Source organism: Rana temporaria, chromosome 13 (genome assembly GCF_905171775.1).
Source record: "Rana temporaria chromosome 13, aRanTem1.1, whole genome shotgun sequence".
Taxonomy (NCBI): domain Eukaryota; kingdom Metazoa; phylum Chordata; class Amphibia; order Anura; family Ranidae; genus Rana; species Rana temporaria.
Genome location: NC_053501.1, coordinates 45000061 through 45020217, shown reverse-complemented (window position 1 = coordinate 45020217; position 20157 = coordinate 45000061). Strand labels below are relative to the sequence as shown.

The 20157-nt window shown below is 43.9% G+C and overlaps 1 protein-coding gene across 2 annotated transcripts in view; it reads right to left on the bottom strand.

The window, feature by feature from the left end:
* Positions 1 to 20157, bottom strand: part of TTC6 (tetratricopeptide repeat domain 6) — a 174676-nt gene that overhangs the window by 98653 nt on the left and 55866 nt on the right. For both annotated transcript variants that reach the window (XM_040333738.1, XM_040333739.1), the window contains exons 7-11: positions 14515 to 14674; positions 10657 to 10761; positions 6841 to 6945; positions 4797 to 4871; positions 2034 to 2413 (exon numbers count right to left, since the gene is read on the bottom strand). In XM_040333738.1, the coding sequence (XP_040189672.1) occupies positions 2034 to 2413; positions 4797 to 4871; positions 6841 to 6945; positions 10657 to 10761; positions 14515 to 14674 (825 nt within the window). The remainder of the gene's footprint in view (positions 1 to 2033; positions 2414 to 4796; positions 4872 to 6840; positions 6946 to 10656; positions 10762 to 14514; positions 14675 to 20157) is intronic.

Genomic DNA, 20157 nt, shown 5'->3' with positions numbered 1-20157 from the left:
TACTGACATTGTCATTTGATGCCGCATGGTATATGCCAAGACTTGTAGTGAATAGCCTGCAATGTGTAGATGGTTTTAATGGAATGTTTAAAGCAGATCTTAAACATGCAAACCAAATTAAAAAGAATGCTCATTAAAATAAAAGTAATAACAAAACTGCATTAATAAAAAAAAGAACCCTGCATTCCCACACACTGCCCTCAAAATTTGTTTCTCCTGGCACAATCGTTGGTGCTAAGTCAAGAGTAATAGGACTGTAATGTATCATGGCCAGTGCAGGAAGGTCACCACAATAATGTACGTCCTATGCCAGTAATGTGAAGAGAACAGTACACGTGCATATAAGTGGTGCAGAAAAAGGAATTTTTATACTCACATTAAAATCCATTTCTCAAAGTCCATTGAGCGACACAGCTTTGATGATATAAAGCAATGAAGGGTTATACTGCTGCCTACAGGAGATATGGGAACTAGGCAATAAAACTAGAGGCCTGGCCTTTAGGGATATAACCCCTCAGATCTCACCAGTTGTAGCAAGTAATCCAAAGAAGAAAACCCTAGTGAAGGGAGAGACCGCTCTATATCAAGATACCTCTCAACTCAACCCAACCCTGCCCGCTCTATCCAAAATTAAACAGTGGGGTTGAATTACTAAAGGTGAATCGGTTGTGCACTTTGCAAGTGCAGTTTTTCTAGAGCTTAGTAAATTCACCTCTTTTACTAAGCTCCGGAGAAACTGCACTTGCAGAGTGCACAGTCTATAGTCCAGTGATAGCGAACCTTAGCACCCCAGATGTTTTGGAACTATATTTCCCACGATGCTCAACTACACTGCAGCGTGCATGAGCAGATTGGGAAAGGAAATGTAGTTCCGAAACATCTGGGGTACCAAGGTTCACCATCACTGCTATAGTCTATTGCCTTTAAATCAATCCCAATATGCTCTGCCTGGAGTTGGGCTCAAAGACTTGTAGCTAGATTCAGTCAGATGTCCGCAACTTTGCGGCGGCATAGCTTAGTGTGTTTAGGCTACGCCGCCGTAAGTTAGCTAGGCAAGTACATGATTCACAATGTACTTGCCTGCTAAGTTACGGCGGCATAGCCTAAAGTGGGCGGGCGTCTAATTCAAATGTGTGTAAGGGGGCGTGTTTTATGTCAATGGGGCTTGACCTTACGTTTTTGACGTTTTTTGTTAACTGCGCCTGCGCCGGGCGCCTACATTTCCCAGTGTGCATTGCGGCTAAGTACGCCGCACGGGCCTATTGATTTCGACGTGGACGTAAACGACGTAAATCCCGATTCACGGACGACTTCCGCAAACGACGTAAAAATTTCGACATGGGAACGGCGGCCATACTTAACATTACTATTCCAACTAGGGCCTAGCTCTAACTTTAGGCGGCCTATCTCTAACGTAAACAGCGTAAAAGTACTGCGTCGGCCGGGCGTACGTTCGTGAATCGGCGTATCTACTAATTTACATATTCTACGCCGACCGCAATGTAAGCGCCACCTAGCGGCCATCCGAAATATTGCAACCTAAGATAGCACGGCACAAGCCGTCGTATCTTAGATATGTTTAAGTGTATCTCTGATTGAGAATACACTTAAACATAAGTCGGCGTAGATTCTGAGTTAGGTCGGCTTATCTACTGATAAGCCGGCCTAACTCTTTCTGAATCTACCTATTGGTCTGTTTGCACAACAAATTTTTATATCAATAAAGTTCATGTTTTTTAATTATATACCGTCTAATGTGCCTCTAAAATCCGACCCAGAGCTCTTTTTTGACCCTTATTCTTGTTCCTATTCTGTATCTTCTCAGAATGAGGCATTCCAATACACACACACTTCCGGTAAGCAGGTGTTCAGTACCTGCTATAACATTGCAGATTCAGTGAAGCCTGCTGTGGAAATTTCAGGAAATAAAAATAGCAGAAAAGAACCTTTAGAAGAAGCTATCATCCATTATTCATCATCTGTTTGTACATCAGCTTACCCATAGTCTTGTTTTCTACATCACAATAACTTACCTTTTAAGACTCTGCAGTGGTCGTTTTAGCTCCTGTAATATAATTTTCAGTTTCTTAGGATCCAAGTGTCCTTTCTTCTTCTTATATTTCTTCCTCTTGACATGCCTCAAAGTCTGTTGTTGAACAGCCCCCACCTCTGTATAAGTCAACTCTTTGTCTTGGTCAGTAAATAAGTCTGTCTGTGCAGAGATGCCTGGAATTATTTGGGGTTTTTGCTCCTCTGTTTCTTCACCTGCACAGACAGTTACAGCTTCTAGAGGCCTGTAATGTTGTTGCTTCCATGCTGCAAGCTCCTTCATACTTGTTTGAAAGTCAGCTGAAAGATGGAATTTACTTTCCCCTGAGATCGATATATTTGGAGAAGAAGAAGAGTGTGTTTTCTGTGGGGGGAAAAAGACAAAAGTATAAAATCTGATTGCATAATTTTTTTATGCAATGGAGAAGAGTACTGCTCATAGCAACCAGTTAGGTTCTTCCTTTTATTCTTAACTGTATACCTGAAGACAGCTAAGAAGCTGGAGGACCTTTCAAATGGCTGATGCGTTTCAAGGGGAGATTGGCTCTGAGAAAGAGGGGATCACCCCTCGAAACTTGTCAGCCATCTGAAAGGTCCTCCAGCTTGCTGGCTGGGATTAGTCTAGGTGACTGGTTGCTTTATGCATACTGTGGACTCTGATATGCTTTTCCAGGGCTGTATGAGAGGGGTGCAGGGGCCCAAGCTGCATGGGGGGCCCTTGCACTTTCCCCAAAGCAGCTGGTCCTTGAGCCCACGCTGCTCCCAAATTGGAGGCCCCATGATGGCACTGAGAGTATATGGACACACAGGGGAGGCAGGCTGGCAGTGGTGTGCCGTGCTGTGCAGAATGATACCTATTATTTCACAGCCAGCAGGGAGGAGCAGGGTCAGAGTGCCAGTGATGCTCTGACCCCGACCCATGCAGCTTGAATACTCGGGACTCGAAAGGAAGGGATGTAGAGAGGCCAGTGTAGGGCGTATCAGGGATGTAGTGGGGTCACAATACAAGGGGTATCTTATGGTATATGGTTACAGTGCTGGGGGGAATATCTAGGGTGTAGAGGGGTCAGAGTTCCGGGGGGATATTTGGGGTGTAGAGGGGTCAGAGTGCTGGGGGGGATATCTGGGATGTAGAGGGTCAGAGTGCTGGGGGGGATATCTGGGGTGTAGAGGGGTCAGAGTGCTGGGGGGGGATATCTGGGGTGTAGAGGGGTCGGAGTGCTGGGGGGATATCTGGGGTGTAGAGGGGTCAGAGTGCTGGGGGGGGATATCTGGGGTGTAGAGGGGTCAGAGTGCTGGGGGAATATCTGGGATGTAGAGGGTCAGAGTGTTGGGGGGATATCTGGGGTGTAGAGAGGTCAGAGTGCTGGGCTGATATCTGGGGTGTAGAGGGGTCAGAGTGCTGGGGGGATATCTGGGGTGTAGAGGGGTCAGAGTGCTGGGGGGATATCTGGGGCATGGAGGGGCTATAGTGCTGGGGAGGCATCAATCTAGCAGATATATTATATGCACAGGACAGCTTTGTTAATTTTATGTATGTAGTATTTTCCCACTGTTTCTTTGCTGTACAGAATGATTGTTCATGTAGTTAATTCGGAGCTCCACCCAAAAGGGGAAGCTCTGATTGTCTGCCCCTACCTACTTGATGTCTGTTTATCTGCACTGTCTCCATTGTAGGAGCCCCAGAGCATTACTTTGCCCAGGGGCCCATGATGCAATTAAGACGACCCTGCTTTAATCACTGAGTTGTTTGTGACTATACCTCTTTTTACTGTACATACATACCATTTGGGAAATGCACAAGTTTGGTGTGCCCTCTTTTCTTTGTTTTACAGTATTCACATAAATGAGCAGGAAACACAGGGTGCTTTTGCTTTTTTTTTTTTGCTTTTTTTTTTACAATTACATTTCTTTTATTCTATTAGGCCCCAGATGTCTCCCCTTCAGCTAATCAAGCAAGATCATGCTCGATTAGATGTTTCCCCAGCTACAGCTCTGAAACTGGAAGTGACAAAACACTTGGCATTCATTAGTCATAGAGGAGCTCTGGGAATGGGGGCGGCTTACTGCGGTCCCAAAGGAACAGGAAAGCCCAGGAACGACCCGGCACTACTAGCCCATCTCACTACTGTAGACTTGATCGGGTTGCTGTAGGGCCACCTGGATCACTTTTATTGAACAGCTGAAAAAAAAGAACACTGTGCCTACACCCATAGGCTAATTTTAACCACTTAAAGTCTAGGAAGTTTTAAAATTACCTAAGGATGTGAAGTAGTTAAAAGACATAAAAAAGAAAGAACACTTAAGATTTAAACTTTAAGAAAAAGTAGAAGCACCACTCTTAAAAGTCCAAAGTAACTTCATTCCATTTGAATCCTTTACCAGGATGTAATTTTGTTTGCCTAATTGTACTTAGAAACGGAATACTTCTAAACGTGTACATACAAAAAGGCCTCACATGTGAAGTGTCTGACTAAAGAACAGTTATTTTCTCCAAGTAACCAGTTAGTGTCTCCTTTACATCTTCTAACCTGCTTTAGGGAGAGGAAGTGAGAAGAAGATTGATTGTTGTAATGAAAAGGCAATTTTCTTAATAAATGCAACCCAAAATTCCAAAAATGTTCAAATGTGCAAATACAAGCTTGCCACAAATGTGTCTATAGAGACTGGAGATCAGGTTGAAACAAGTAGGACTTTTTTGTATAATTAAAAATAAAATAGCCTTCGTTCTCCCTTATAACATTTACCTTAAGCTTTGGAGCAGATAAAGTTGGAAAACCAATGTTTGGTAAAGAATCATGTCTTCGAGATAAAACTCTGTCCTATTAATTGAGAAAAACACAAGGGTTAGCATAATACTACCATACAGGTGCCCCTGAAAGGTATACTGTCACCTTACCCTTTCTGGGCAAAGTGACAATATGTGCCAATCCCTAGGGCAGAGCACTGTCTTATGACACAGGGGGTGACATCCCAATGTACTTTCACATAAATGTTTATGAATGTTATTATTGACACTGTTACACAATATAAAATCCCTTTCCTTACCTGCCGGGCTGCATGCTCAGATAAGGGTCTGATATGGATTTTGGGGGGACCACACGCCTTTATGGAAGAGTGGCAAGAAGAATGCCATTGTTGGAAGAAAGCCATAAAAAGTCCTGTTTGCAGTTTGCGAGAAGCCATGTGGACACAGCAAATATTAACCATAGCATTTTTCTTTCATTTTTCAATCACTAGTGACAAAAAAATTATATACCGTATTTATCGGGGTATTGCGCGCTCCGGCGAATAGCGCGCACCCCTAAAGTGGACCCGCATTCCTGTGGAAAAAAGATTTTTGTACTTACAGTTTTGGTGTCTTGCGCCGCGTCCATCGGCGGCCTCGTCGGGTCCGGCGTCCGTCTGCAGCTTCAGGTGTCCTCTTCGTCGGGTCCGGCGTCCTTCTGCGGCGTCCTCCCCGCTCGTTTCCCGCTTTCCAGCGCCGAGTTTGAATACTGCGTCAGCATATACCGAGCGCAGTACACTCGTGTATAGTCGGGCAGGCTTGGCTACTCTCGCGCTCACGTCCTGTACGTCCAGGACGTGAGCGTGAGAGGAGCCGAGCCTGCCCAACTATACACGAATGTACTGCGCTCGGTATATGCCGGCGCAGTACACTCGTGTATAGTCGGGCAAGTTCGGCTCCTCTCGCGCTCACGTCCTGTACGTCCAGGACGTGAGCGCGAGAGGAGCCGAGACTGCCCGACTATACACGAGTGTACTGCACTCGGTATATGCCGGCGCAGTATTCAAACTCAGCGCGGGAAATCGGGTATCGGCGTATACCGCACACCCACGATTTTGCCCTGATTTTCATACGCCGATAATTACGGTATTCAATGGGCTCAACATGCCTCTCAGCAATTTCCTTGGGGTGTCTGCTTTCCAAAATGGGGTTATTTGGGGGAGGGGGGGGGGGTTGTACTGCCCTGCCATTTCAGCACCTCAAGAAATTACATAGGCAGTCATGAACTAAAAGCTGTGTAAATTCCAGAATTTGGCTTGTGGCTGAATACATTTTGGCCTAAATGTATGACTAAAATTGAGTTCATTGGATTCTTCTTGTAACAAAAAGTAGAAAATATATATTTTTTTCAACATTTTTGGTCTTTTTCCATTTATATTGCAAAAAAAAAAAATCGCAGAGGCAATCAAATACCATCAAAAGAAAGCTCCATTTGTGGGGGGAAAGGACGCAAATTTTGTTTAGGTACAACATTGCATGACCACGCACATAGCAGTTAAATCAGCACAGTGCCAAATTGTAAAAAGTGCTCTGGTCATTGAGCAGCCAAATCTTCTGGGGCTGAAGTGGTTAAGGTATGTCTAGAGCCAAAACTTACTTTTTTTCTTTTTAATGGAGTGTGAAGGGTTACAACCCCTGTCAGGTTTATACTACTGTCTGTCCCTGCTGGGAGAATTCACTGCCTCTATTTGTACTGGTGGCTAATGTCACTAATAAAGAAACATTCTGGTTATAGATACTCTAAACATAAGCTAAAGTCTCTCATTCTGAGCAGGAGAAACAATGACAGACACAACAAAGAATGTACAGTATGATTAAATACACATGAACTCCAGCTGAATAAATAGCTTCACATCATATCATATGTTCATCCTTGTGCCAATAGCTTCTAAATAGCCGTCTATCTGAATATGTACAAATTTGAAGATAACAAGGCCTGTAAGAACTTGTGCTTTTGGAATAACCACATATTATTAATAGAGGTTTTCACACCATGGAATTACCAGCTTTGCAAGGTCTTCTGGGTCCATAGTCTCTTCCTCTGATGACTCACTTTCAGTCTCCATCGACAGTAATCCTTCTGTGGCTTCCTGTTCATCTAAGCAGCTCTGAAACATATACAAACAGATCAATATATATATACACTGGAACGGTTTGCAGGCGCTATTATGCTAAAAATAGTGCATACAAACCGACCCTAAACAGCCACTGCTGTGTTCCCAGTGTTAAAGCCCAAGGGCTTTCACACAGGAGCGGTGCGCTAGCAGAACAGTAAAAAAACGTCCTACTAGCTGCATCTTTGGAGAGGTGAAGAAGCGGTGTGTATACCTCTCCTACACTGCTCTCACCCATTGGAATCAATGGGACAACGTGGCTATACCGCTGGCAATGTGCCTCTGCAGAGGCATTTTGCGGCGGTTTTTGACCCTTTCTCAGGCGCTAGCGGGGGGGTGAAACTGCCCTGACAGGGGGCGAATAGCGCCACAAAATTGGCAGTAAAGCGCCGCTAAAAAAAGCGCCGCTCTACCGCCGACGAACCTTCAGCCCCAGTGTGAAAGGGGCCTTAATTGACAGGCAAGAGCGTAAATTTGTCTGTCTTATTTAACCTTTAAATGATTTCTACTAATGTTCTCCACCATCATAGCATATAATGTTTTCCTATAGTCTGGTCAGTAAACAGTTTTTTTCTTCCGCTGAGTAAAATGGTGAAACCAACATCTAGGGTTTGAAAACATTTCCATAGTGCAATTTCTTCTGCGAACAAAGCTGCAATTTGCAAATGATGTGAAAATAAATATTTTCCAAAAGCTAAAAAACACATCCTTGCATGCCAGAGGGGCCCTAAATTTCTTGTGATGCTTTCTTTGCAATAAAACTTCTGGACGTTATATACGCTCCGTGGTGTGTATGTTCATAGAGGGGGCCTAAAGGCATTAAAAATTACTTTATGGAATGAAATGATGAGGAACATAATGAAAGTGCAAGTAGCCTTTCCCTCCAGAGGTCTCATTACAGATACACTCTTTCTGCTGTTTCTGGATCATCACAAAGTGTTTCTTCACCAGCAGCATCTTCAAGTAAGGAAGTGTTACTAACCACCGGCTTCCCAAAAAATACATACATCCTGTAATTTTTAGATAAAAACACCTTAAGATCAGGCGAACATTGATCATGCCCTTCCGAGAGCTTCCGGATATATGCTTCTGGATCAGCACTGTTAATAACTGAAAATGTATATTGGAGAGAAGCTATTAAATTATTATGAGGGAAAGGGTTGGGGGGGGGGGGGGTTGGTTACCTCTCCTCATGCATAGGTGAAATGTTCTTCACATATACAGTCCTTGTTGTTCCATTTGTAATGAAAAAAACTATTTTAACCACTTCCCTACGGCCGTACGACTATTGACGGCCGCAGGGTGGTTCTAAATCTCTGAGCCGCCGTCAATTGACGGCAGCTCATTTCCGCGTTCCCCGCGCGCGCTCCCGAGCGCGCAGCGGGGAACTTCTGTGCTGGCCGTGTCCCTTGGACACAGCCAGTCACAGATCGCCGTGAACGGCCAATCGGAGCGGCCGTTTCCTAGGCGATCTGTGCAGCCAATGAGAGATGATCTCATATGTTTACATATGAGATCATCTCTCATTCCCGGCTCTCGCAGACAGCGGTGCTGTCAGGGGAGAGAGGAGACGGATCTGTGTCTCTTGTACATAGAGACACAGATCGGTCACCCCCCTTCCCCCACAGTTAGAACACTAATTAGGGAACACACATTTAACCCCTTCCTCACCCCCTAGCGTTAACCCCTTCCCTGCCAGTCACATTTATACAGTAATTAGTGCATATTTATAGCACTGATTGCAGTATAAATGTGAATGGCGCCAAAAATGTGTCAAAGTGTCCGATGTGTCCGCCATAATGTCGCAGTCGCAATAAAAATCGCAGATCACCGCCATTACTAGTAAAAAAAAAAATAATAAAAAAATAATAATTCTGCCCCTTATTTTGTAGGCGCTATAACTTTTGCGCAAACCAGTCGCTTATTGCGATTTTTTTTTTTTTTTTACTAAAAATATGTAGAATATGTATCGGCCTAGACTGAGGATAAAAAATGTTTTTTTTTAAAAAATTGAGCCATTTATTACAGCAACAATTAATTTTTTTTTATATTTTTTTCAAAATTGTCGCTCTATTTTTGTTTATAGCGCAAAAAATAAAAACCGCAGAGGTGATCAAATACCACCAAAAGAAAGCTCTATTTGTGGGGAAAAAAGGACGTCAATTTTGTTTGGGAGGAACGTCGCAAAGACCGCGCAATTGTCAGTTAAAGCGACGCAGTGCCGAATCGCAAAAAGTCCTCTGGACAGGAAGGGGGTTTAAGTGCCCAGTAAGGAAGTGGTTAAACTGCAAGTTTTGTTTATTTGCTGAATAAGCTGTACTTTTATTTCAAGCATAATCCTTTTAAATGCACTGCATTTTTTGTTCCCAATGTACCAAAATTGCTTTAAATTTGCAAAAATACTCCACACTGATTTTTTTTTGCAATTTTTCCACAAATTTCCACTTTTTCCAGAAAAATAAAATAGGGGAAAAATGTTTTTTTCTCCATGGCTTCAAAACTTCTAGAAGTTTTGCATCTCTAGTCTGGAGCCTATTTGGTCTAAACAGAAAGACCGCAGAGCCGCAATGAAGTCTGACAATTAAAATTAGTGACTGAGGAAGAATGGAGGTAATCCCTATTTAAATAGCCCTGTAGGATTGAGCTAAGAAGCTGCTGTCTATGTATGGCTAGAGTTCCAGTCGGATAACTTATGGAACTAGTTCAGAGTAGTACCTTCTACTAAGTGTCATTGGTACCAGAACTATGCAGGCACGGCCCGTGGAAAATCCATCCACCACTGCTCACTAGTACTTAAAGCGGAGTTCCACCTAAAAATGGAACTTCCGCTTAATCCACTCCTTGCCCCCTTACATGCCACATTTGGCATGTAATTTTTTTTTGGGGGGGGTGGGGGCTTCAGGAGGAGTGGGACTTCCTGTCCCACTTGCTCCTTCCGCCGAGGGGCTGGTAAGGCGAATAGCTTAATCGCCTTATTGCAGCCCCTCCCTGTAGGCGAGCGCCTGTCCAATCGGACGCCGCCGCGCCGCTCGCGCATGCGCAGTGCCGCTCGCGCATGCGCAGTGGGTGCCCGGCCGTGAAGCCGAAAGCTGTCACGGCCGGGTGTCCACACTAGGAATGAAGACGCGAGGGGGGGCGAGGAGCGGAGCCCCGGCCGGCGCTGGAACCGTGGAGCAGGTAAGTGTCTTTTTATTAAAAGCAAGCAGCTACACTTTTTGTAGCTGCTGACTTTTAATAAACTTAAAAACAGGCTGGAACACCCCTTTAAGGATTTCCTAGTAATCTTTGAAGGAACTCTAGGGTTCCATACAGCCATGGTTGAAAAACTGCTCTAAATTTACTAAAACTATTTCCAATGCAGTGGTGACATCATGTGGACATTAGTGGCATTGCACGTGAGAAGATTTATTTAGAGAACAATTTCTGGGAAATATAAAACACACAATTTAATCCAGTTATATTTTCATTAATTGATTTTCACAAAGAACTAGGATAATACTGTACATATATATATCTTTATATATATATATATATATATATATATATATATATATATATATATATATATATATATATATATATATATATACACATACATATATATATATATATATATATATATATACAAAGGAGGAAATTTCCATTTCTGGAATATTTCTGTAGATCTCATTCCAGAAATGTTCATTATTTATTTGCCAGTATTACCTCATATTTGGAGAACAAAGTTTCCTGCATTAAAGACAGAGGGGCAGAGAACTTAGGAGGAGCTGGTGCCCAAAACATCTTCAAGGTTTCAGAGTTCAGAGATGCCTGGGAAATAACGAAAACATATTGTCACTGATGACTACATGATCACAGTAAATTTAAAAGCTCTACATGTCCATTGTCTTACATTTCTTAACATTTATGTACGTAATACATAATTTAAAAAATTAAGTGGAAAAAGAAAATATGAACAGCCGCACTCCAAAAAACCTTGATGGTTGTCTTTATTTAAAAAAGGAAAAATGCACTACAAGTCACAGCACACAACACAGGAGTAAAACAGCTGACGCGTTTCGCACTATAAAAAATTAAGTATGTGCGCTTCAAAAATCGATGTAAAATGAAAAACTGTCAAAACTGTTAAAAAAAAAACTATAAAACAAGTAACCAGAATGATGTCTGGTACCAGATTCTCTTATATACACTGGTTGGTTTATTAAAGGCAAATAGACTGTTCACTTTGCAAGGGAATTCTCTCTCTTAGGCCAGCCATACATGGTTCGAATCTTGGCCGGATCAGCAGGAACCGGGCGAGATTCAAACGTTAATGGCAGATTGAATGTACCAAGTTGATCGATCTATCAACTTGGGAACAACCAGCCTGCTGGATTCTATCTCTTTTGCGATTATCACTATCGTTATGCGCTAGCGACAATCACTGTCTTCTCCCAGCAGGGTCGGCTTTCCCCCACAGCCAGCCATTGCTCGACAGAAGGAATTCCCCTGTCAGCGCTGTCTGGTTTGATGGCGGAATCGTGCAAATTTTTTTCCTGCAACCCATGGAAAGAATTTGCACCATGTATGGCCTGCCTTAGCTTAGTGAATGTGGAGAAAATTCACTTTGCAAAAAATACCCAATCACATGCAAATGCAAATTGCTTGCAGATGATTGGATGAGGAAAGTCAGCAGAACCTTACCTCATTTACTATGCTCGGGGGAAATTCTCTTGCAAAGTGTGCTGCTGCCTTTGAGAAATTAACCTAATGGCCCGCACACAAGATCAGACAACTGTACAAAAATACTGCTTTCGGAGCGATCGAACGATAATTTGATCGTTAGTACACAGCTTTCGACAGTCAATGATGACAGTTCAACCGATAATATCCAATGGGAGGAGCACAAAAAGTTTTCTTGTACGATACCAAATTGTACGTTTTTTGTTAAATCCGATCAGTTTGTGTACGAAAATACAATACAAATACAATACATCACTTCAGAATTTTTGTTCTGTCATATGAGATTTTTCAGAACTTTAGTAACCTCTTCATTTTATATAAGAGATTAGAATGCAAAAATGTAGCTGCACAATGGGCCAGATCCAGAGAGAATTACATCTGTGCAGCGTATCAGAGATACGCTACGCCGCTGTACCTTACCTGGCGGAATTTAAAATCCTCAACGATTTCGCGCCGTAAGTTATGGCGGCGTAGTGTATTTCTGGCAGTGGAATTCAAATAGGCGAGTAGGGGGCGTGATTCATTTAAATGAAGCGCGTCCCCGCGACGATTGAACTGCGCATGCGTCGTCCCGAAATTTCCCGCCGTGCATTGTGCTAAATGACGTCGCTAGGACGTAATTTTTTTAACTCAGACGTGAGTTACGTCCATCCTTATTCACGGACGACTTACGCAAAAAAAATACAAATTTCGACGCTGAAACGACGGCCATACTTAACATGGCAAGTCTATCTATACGCCGCAAAATACCAGCTTTAACTATACGCCGGAAAAAGCCGATTACAGACGACGTTAGAAAATGCGACGGCCGCGCGTACGTTCGTGGATTGTCGTAAATCACTAATTTGCATACCCAACGCGGAAAGCGTCGCGAACTCCACCCAGCGGGCGCCAAAGTATTGCATCTAAGATCCGCAGGCGTACGAAGCCGTACGCCTGTCGGATCTTACCCAGATGCCGTTGTATCTTGGTTTGAGGATTTAAACTAAAGATACGACGCGGGAAATTTGAAAGTACGCCGACGTATCAGTAGATACGCCGGCGTACTTGCTCTGTGGATCTGCCCCAATGCGTCTTACTCAGGTAAGAGCAGAGGCAGACAGTATTGCTTCTTGCAGGTTTTTCCTGACCTGCTCAGCAATATTGTACTGCTAAGCTGATATCAAAGATCGGAACTAATTCAATGTTGTTATGTGCACAGCAGTTAGGAGTTAAGACACCATAGCCAGTTGACAGAAAGGCTTGAGTTTTAGTTAAGAGAGAAAGTGAGGGATTTAAAGAAAACAAATAATTGTTCTTACCTAGATGGATGCAGCATCGGTCCTACACACTTCCTCTAAGACTGAGAACTGAGTGATTAAAGACCGCTGATCACTCTTGGTTTGCTCTGAGCACAGAGCGGTGACTGTCAGTCTCCAGCTCTCTGCTCTGCCCCTCCAGCGTTTACTGGAGCGCTGGGCTGTGGAGGGAGCAGGAGCGGCTCGCTCAGGCTCTCAGCAGCACACTCAAAGGCTAAGCCAGCTGCTGGTCAGGCATCTTGGTGGATTCACTGACACTAGCACTTACACCTTTTTTCACAATATATTGTATTCTATTGACCTTTATCCAGTAGCGCTAGACTATTTTTGTACTATTCCATTTTTTACTTTGTTTGAGAGTGAGCAGCTTATTTTCACTTTTTGTATGGTTTAGTGCAGGGGTGCCCAACCTTTTGAAGGCCAAGGGCCACTTAAGCAACTTCGAAAGCAGTCGCGGGCCACAATGAGCAGAGTGGGCAGATGACAGGTCTGTGTCCAGTCTGCATATGCAAAGCAGACACAGCCCAATCTACTCGATGGGCCCTCTGATCCAATCGGATGGAAGGGGATAGATCCACTTCTGTTTTTTTAGCAGATCGGATTGGAGGTAGGCGGGTGTAAACGGACAAAAGTCTGTTTACATCTGCCGCTCCATAGAGGTGAATGGAGGGTCTGAATGGGTCGGACCGTTCGTGTAAAAGGGCCAAGAAAGGGGCAAAAGGCTGCTTTTACACTGAATGTCTGCGGTCTACCCATACGCAGTGTTCCTGTGGTTTTCCCGCCAGTTAGCTGGACTTTGCCATAGACGTCTATTATATCCTGCAGGTGTGGTGCACTTTCTGAAAAGCTGCTTGCTTTCTCTACCGCCGGCTTCATTCACAACACTGATGCTCAGGGATGGCAGGTCGTTAACCTGCAATCTGGGCTTGCCAACCAGCCATCCCAGTCCAGGAGGTCGCGGGCCACATCAGAGGGCCCCGCGGGCCACTGGTTGGGCACCACTGGTTTAGTGCATGTTTTTTCCTTTAATCCTCATCTTGGTGGATTCCAACATTAAAGTCGGGATCCCTCCAGAGTCCGGAGTGGCTGAGTGATGTAAATAGGTCACAGGAGTGCAGGAAGGGCTAAAGGAGCTTTGGTCATACTGCTTCTTTAAAAATTATAATGTAAGATGTATAAAAGGACCTTGATAGAATTTTGAATTTTGTATCCACTCCACCTCCAAAGAGCTCCAAAAATGGCAGACCAAGGGATTGATTTACTAAAGGCAAATAGATTGTGCACGCTGCAAGATCAGCTGCTCCAAACCTTAGTAAATAAAGTGAAGCTTCACTTTGCAAAGAATAGCCATTGACATACAAGAAAAATAGAAAATACAACATTTTTGCCCGCGCATGATTGGATGATGGAATTAAGCAGAGCTTCCCCTCATTTACAAAATTCGGGAGCAACTGCACCTTTCAACGTGCACAGTCTATTGGCCTTTAGTAAGTCAGCCCCGTATCTGTAATATCTTTGAACAAGCTTTTCATCTGAAAGTTACCTGCTCTCCAATGAGCTCCATACGAGGTCCTTCCACATAATACTCAGCAATTCTCTGCCACTCCTCTAAGCTATGTTCACTATGAGGGGGCAGAGTGACAACACCACCACTCTGGCCCTGTGACTGAAGCATTGAAGTAGGGATCCCTTCCTGCAAAATTCTTTAACAACAAAATATGAAGTTAGTTAAAAACATTTACACAATTCATTATATTTTTTTCTCTTCTGCTTCTGTTGTTATGGTCTGTTATAGACTCTTTAACCACTAGGGCTGGTGAAAGGATTTTTGACACCCTAGGCGAAACCTTATTTTGCTTCCCACCCCGACTCCACCCGCTTTGCCCTGTCCATGTATACCCCATCTTTTTAATGAAATACATCAAATACAGCCCACCAGCGCCCATCAAATGCAGCCTACCAACACCCATCAATGCAGCCTCACCAGTGCCTGTCAAATGCAGCCTACCAGCGCCCATCAATGCAGCCTACCAGCACCCATCAAATGCAGCCTCACCAGCACCCATCAATGCAGCCTCACCAGCGCCCATCAATGCAGCCTCACCAGTGCCCATCAATGAATGTTTGCTTGCTTTCATTCATTCGGGAGTCGGGGACACACAGTCCTCCACTGCTGCTGCACCTCTGACTCTATGTGCAAACGGAGCGGCGGCTGCCTGCTGATGCCGAGACTTAGTTGCTTGCTGCAGAGAGAAGAGATTAGGAACACCAGTGGTCGGGCTCCCTAGGCAGCAGTGCGCCCTAGATGGCTGCCTAGTTTGCCTAGTGGTAGCACCGGCCCTGACTGTGTCGGCTCTCCTGCGCGAATCGATGTACCTGTACGTCGGTCTGTGCAAGGATAGCGGGCACGCGCCGCGGAAGCGTGCCCGCAGACTCAATGTCCGCCGGCGAACCGCAATTGCGGTGACAATAGGCAGAACGGGGAACTGCCTATGTAAACCTATGTAAACCAGGCGATTCCCCATTCTGCCTAGTGACATGACAGAGATCTACTGTTCCCAGTGATCGGGAACAGTGATCTCTGTCATGTACCTGGCAGCCCATCCCCCCTACAGTTAGAACACACCTAGGGAACACACTTAGTCCCTTGATCGCCCCCTAGTGTTAACCCCTCCCCTGCCATTGTCATTTTTAAATTGATCAGTGCATTTTTATAGCACTGATCAATTTAATAATGTCCCTGGTCCCCAAAAAGTGTCATTTGGGGTCAGATTTGTCCGCCGCATCGCAGTCTGGCAAAAAAAAAAAAAAAAACGCAGATCACCACCATTACCGGTAAAAACAATAAAAAAAAAAGTCCCTAAATCAATCCTATAGTTTGTAGATGTTATACCTTTTGTGCAAACCAATCAATTGCGATTTTTTTGTAACCATAAATATGTAGAATAATATATATTGGCCTAAACTGATGAATACATGTGTTTTTTTTTATATATTTTTTGGGGGATATTTATTATAGCAGAAAGAAAAAATTGTCGCTATTTTTTTTGTTTATATCGCAAAAAATAAAAACCGCAAATTTTGTTTGAGTAGAGTTTCGCTCGACTGCACAATTGTCAGTCAAAGCGATGCAGTGCCGCATCGCAAAAAAATAGCCTGGTCATTAAGGGGGGAAATCCTTCCGGGGCTGAAGTGGTTAACCATATTTCACCTTTAAAAAAAAAACTGCCTATGCAGATACAGGGGTGTCTATAGATAAAAATAAAGGGCCAGATTCACGTAGAATTCCGGCGGCGTAACGTATTGCATTTACGTTACACCGCCGCAAGTTTTACGGGCAAGTGCTTGATTCACAAAGCACTTGCCTATAAACTTGCGGCGGCGTAGCGTAAATCCGTCCGGCGCAAGCCCGCCTAATTCAAATGGGGCGTGTATCATTTAAATTAGGCGCGTTCCCGCACCGAACGTACTGCGCATGCTCCGTTTTGAAATTTCCCACCGTGCTTTGCGCGAAATTACGTCGCACCGACGTGATTTTTTGAACGTCGACGTGAGTTACGTCCTTTCCTATTCACGGACGACTTACGCAAAAAAAAATTGAAATTCGATGCGGGAACGACAGCCATACTTTAACATGGCCAGTCTAAAGATAGGCCATGAAATAGCAGCTTTAACTATACGCCGGGAAAAGCCGACTAGCGACGACGTAAGAGAATGCGACGAACGCGCGTACCTTCATGGATCGCCGTAAACAGCTAATTAGCATACCCGACGCGGAAAACTACGCAAACTCCACCCAGCGGAGTATTACACCTACGATCCGAAGGTGTACGAAGCCGTACGCCTGTCGGATCGAAGCCAAAAGCCGTCGTATCTTGGTTTGAGGATTCAAACTAAAGATACGACGCGGCAAACTTGAAAATACGCCGGAGTATCAGTAGATACTCCGGCGTATTTCTTCTGTGAATCTGGCCCAAACTGTTCAGTTTTGACTAAAGTCAAATAATGCCTTTGCAATAGGTGTAATCCATTTACGTACCTCCCAAAGCCTGGCTGAAAAACTTCCAGAGATAGCATCTTCCTACCCAACCCTTTTGCTAGGATGTTGCGAAGACACTCCCAGCTGATTCAAACCCCCTTGCATGTGCTCTCTCTCTCTCTCTCTCCCGTTGGAGTAGCTCTGAGCTCAGCAATCCTGCGACAGAGGAAAGCAGGGCCCTCTGATTCCTTTTGGATTGAATCATATGGTAACTGTACTGTTTGCCTTCATTTTGTAAAGCGCTGCGGCGCTATATAGATCCTGTATAATGATAATAATAGTGGAACCCACATGTGGAGCAGGGGCTTAAGAGCTCATTCCTGTGATGATGGGGTGAGCAGTAACGATTGAGAGTGCCTTAGCAATGCCCTATGTACAAGGCAGGACAGGATGGATGATGCCACCTCTAGAAGTTTTTTGGCCAGGCTTCAGGAGGTAGGTAAATGGCCTACACATATAGCAAGGGCATTATTCCACTTTAATCAAAGCTGTACAGTTTGTTTTTATCTATGGGCACTGTCAGTTTTTTGGTAAATGGGATTGATTTTAGTCAGTAAACATTAGCCTTTATTTTAACCACTTAACCCCCGGACCATATTGCTGCCCAAAGACCAGAGCACTTTTTGCGATTCGGCACTGCGTCGCTTTAACTGACAATTGCGCGGTTGTGCGACATGGCTCCCAAACAAAATTGGCGTCCTTTTTTTCCCACAAATAGAGCTTTCTTTTGGTAGTATTTGATCACCTCTGCGATTTTTAGTATTTGCGCTATAAACAAAAATAGAGCGTCAATTTTGAAAAAAAATGATATTTTTTACTTTTTGCTATAATAATTATCCCCAAAAATATATACAAAAAAACATTTTTTTTCCTCAGTTTAGGCCAATGCGTATTCTTCTACATATTTTTCGTAAAAAAAAAATGCAATAAGCGTTGATTGATTGGTTTGCGCAAAAGTTATAGCGTTTACAAATTAGGGGGTATTTTTATAGCATTTTTATTAATATTTTTTTTTTTACTAGTAATGGCGGCGATCAGCGATTTTTTTTCGGTACTGCGACATTATGGCGGACACTTCGTACACTTTTGACACATTTTTGGTACCATTGCCATTTTTATAGCGATCAGTGCTATAAAAATGCATTGGATTACTATAAAAGTGCCACTGGCAGGGAAGGGGTTAACACTAGGGGGCGGGGAAGGGGTTAAGTATGTCCCTGGGTGTGTTCTAACTGTAGGGGGGGTGGCCTCACTAGGGGAAATGACCGATCTTCTGTTCATACATTGTATGAACAGAAGATCAGCATTTCCCCCCCTGACAGAACCGGGAGCTGTGTGTTTACACACACAGCTCCCGGTCCCCGCTCTGTAACGAGCGATCGCGTGTGCCCGGCGGCGATCGTGCCTGCCGGGCACACGCACGGGAGTCGGGGGGCGCCCCTAGTGGCCTGCGCGAGAGCCGACGTTATATTACGTGCTCTCGCGCAGGGTAAAACGACAGCGGCAGGTCGGCAACTGGTTAATGAGCCTTTATTGTTTTACTCAAATGATGCAAGGTGCTCCAACACACTGTAGAGCTAGAGGTCTCTATTTTCACTGCCTTTTGACAGTTAAAGTGTATCTAAAATAAATTTAGTTTTGGGTAAAGTTAGTAAGGGTCATCGACCCTTAGGCTGCATTCACACCTAGGCGTACAAAATCGCGGCGTTTTGTCCCGCGAATTGCCGCGACAAATTGCGGCGTTTTGTACCGCAATTTGTGGTGACAAAACGCTGCGATTGTGTATGCAGCCTCACCCCCTCTATGGAGATGGTTCACATCTCCTATGCCGAACGCCGAAAGCCGCCTGAAAAAAAGGTCCGGGACTTTTTTTCAGGCGGCAGGCGTACAGCGTTCGGCGTGGAGATGTGAACCATCTCCATAGAGGGCCATGTGTTTTCATCCCTCCAGCGTCTCGGGGGTGCTGCGGCGTCACACTACAGGCGACAAAACGCCTAGGTGTGAATGGGGACTTACAGGATTTTATTTATGTCGGTATTCCTGTTAGGGAGTTTTACCCGGTTTGTTTGTCCTATTGACCACTCCAAAAGGTTGATTTGTCACTGCACTGATGGGGAGCCGGTCAGCTGCTGGTTTTCCAGAATCCTCGCCAGACAAAAGCCAGCCAAACGACCGGCTTCTGTCGAATCGGCTGACATACACACAGGCCGAATGTCAGCTTTACTGGCTCTCATATCCCAAATCTACATACCATATACCACCTTAGATTGTAAGCTCCTCGATAGCAGGGACTCGTGTGAATGTATTATATATATATATATGAAAAGCATCGCATATATTGACGGCGCTATACAAGTACTTGTAATTAAAAAATAAATAAAATACCAGGAAGTTGTGATGTTTTTTATGGAACACAGCTGGGGCTAAGATAAGGCCTTGCTCTAAAAATCTAAAAAAAGCTTTAATTTTTTTGCAACTGAGGTACATTAATGGTATAATGGTACATAGGGAAGCTGGATTTTAGAAACCAAAAAAGTTGGTATATACCCTTTAGGGTATATTTTTCAAAATAATGTTATATGTTGGACTACATTATATAAACAGAGAAAATTGCGCTTGTCAACTAGTAGTGGTCAATAGCAATCAATTGGCATATTACTTGGACACGAATAATAGGGAGGCAGCTGTTCTAGTGCAGATGCACTAAAAGACATAAGGGAAAAACAAGGGGGGTTTAGAACTGCGCCATAGCACCCGGACTCAGTCTGATACAAAAGTCAATACAAAAGAATATCTTAATGGGGGCTATAATGATAATCAGAAAAAAGTCTGTATTCTTTCCAACATGAGCATGGGATGACAACACATTGAAAACGTCCAATGACGAAACGTGTCTGGGAGGACGTGCGGTGACTTCATCACGTTAGGAGGAAGGGCTCCGCTTTGTGTGTTCGCCGGCCGGCAACAAACTTTTTAAAAAAACGCTTGTTTGTGTTTTTAACCATGTGAGTAACTTTCAATTGCTTTTTAAATAAATTCATTATCCTTGTGGAATTACACTACATTATATATTAATAAAATACAAATAAAACCCCTCACTTTGTAAACTAAATCTATCATAAAGCTGGCCATACACAGTGAGATTAC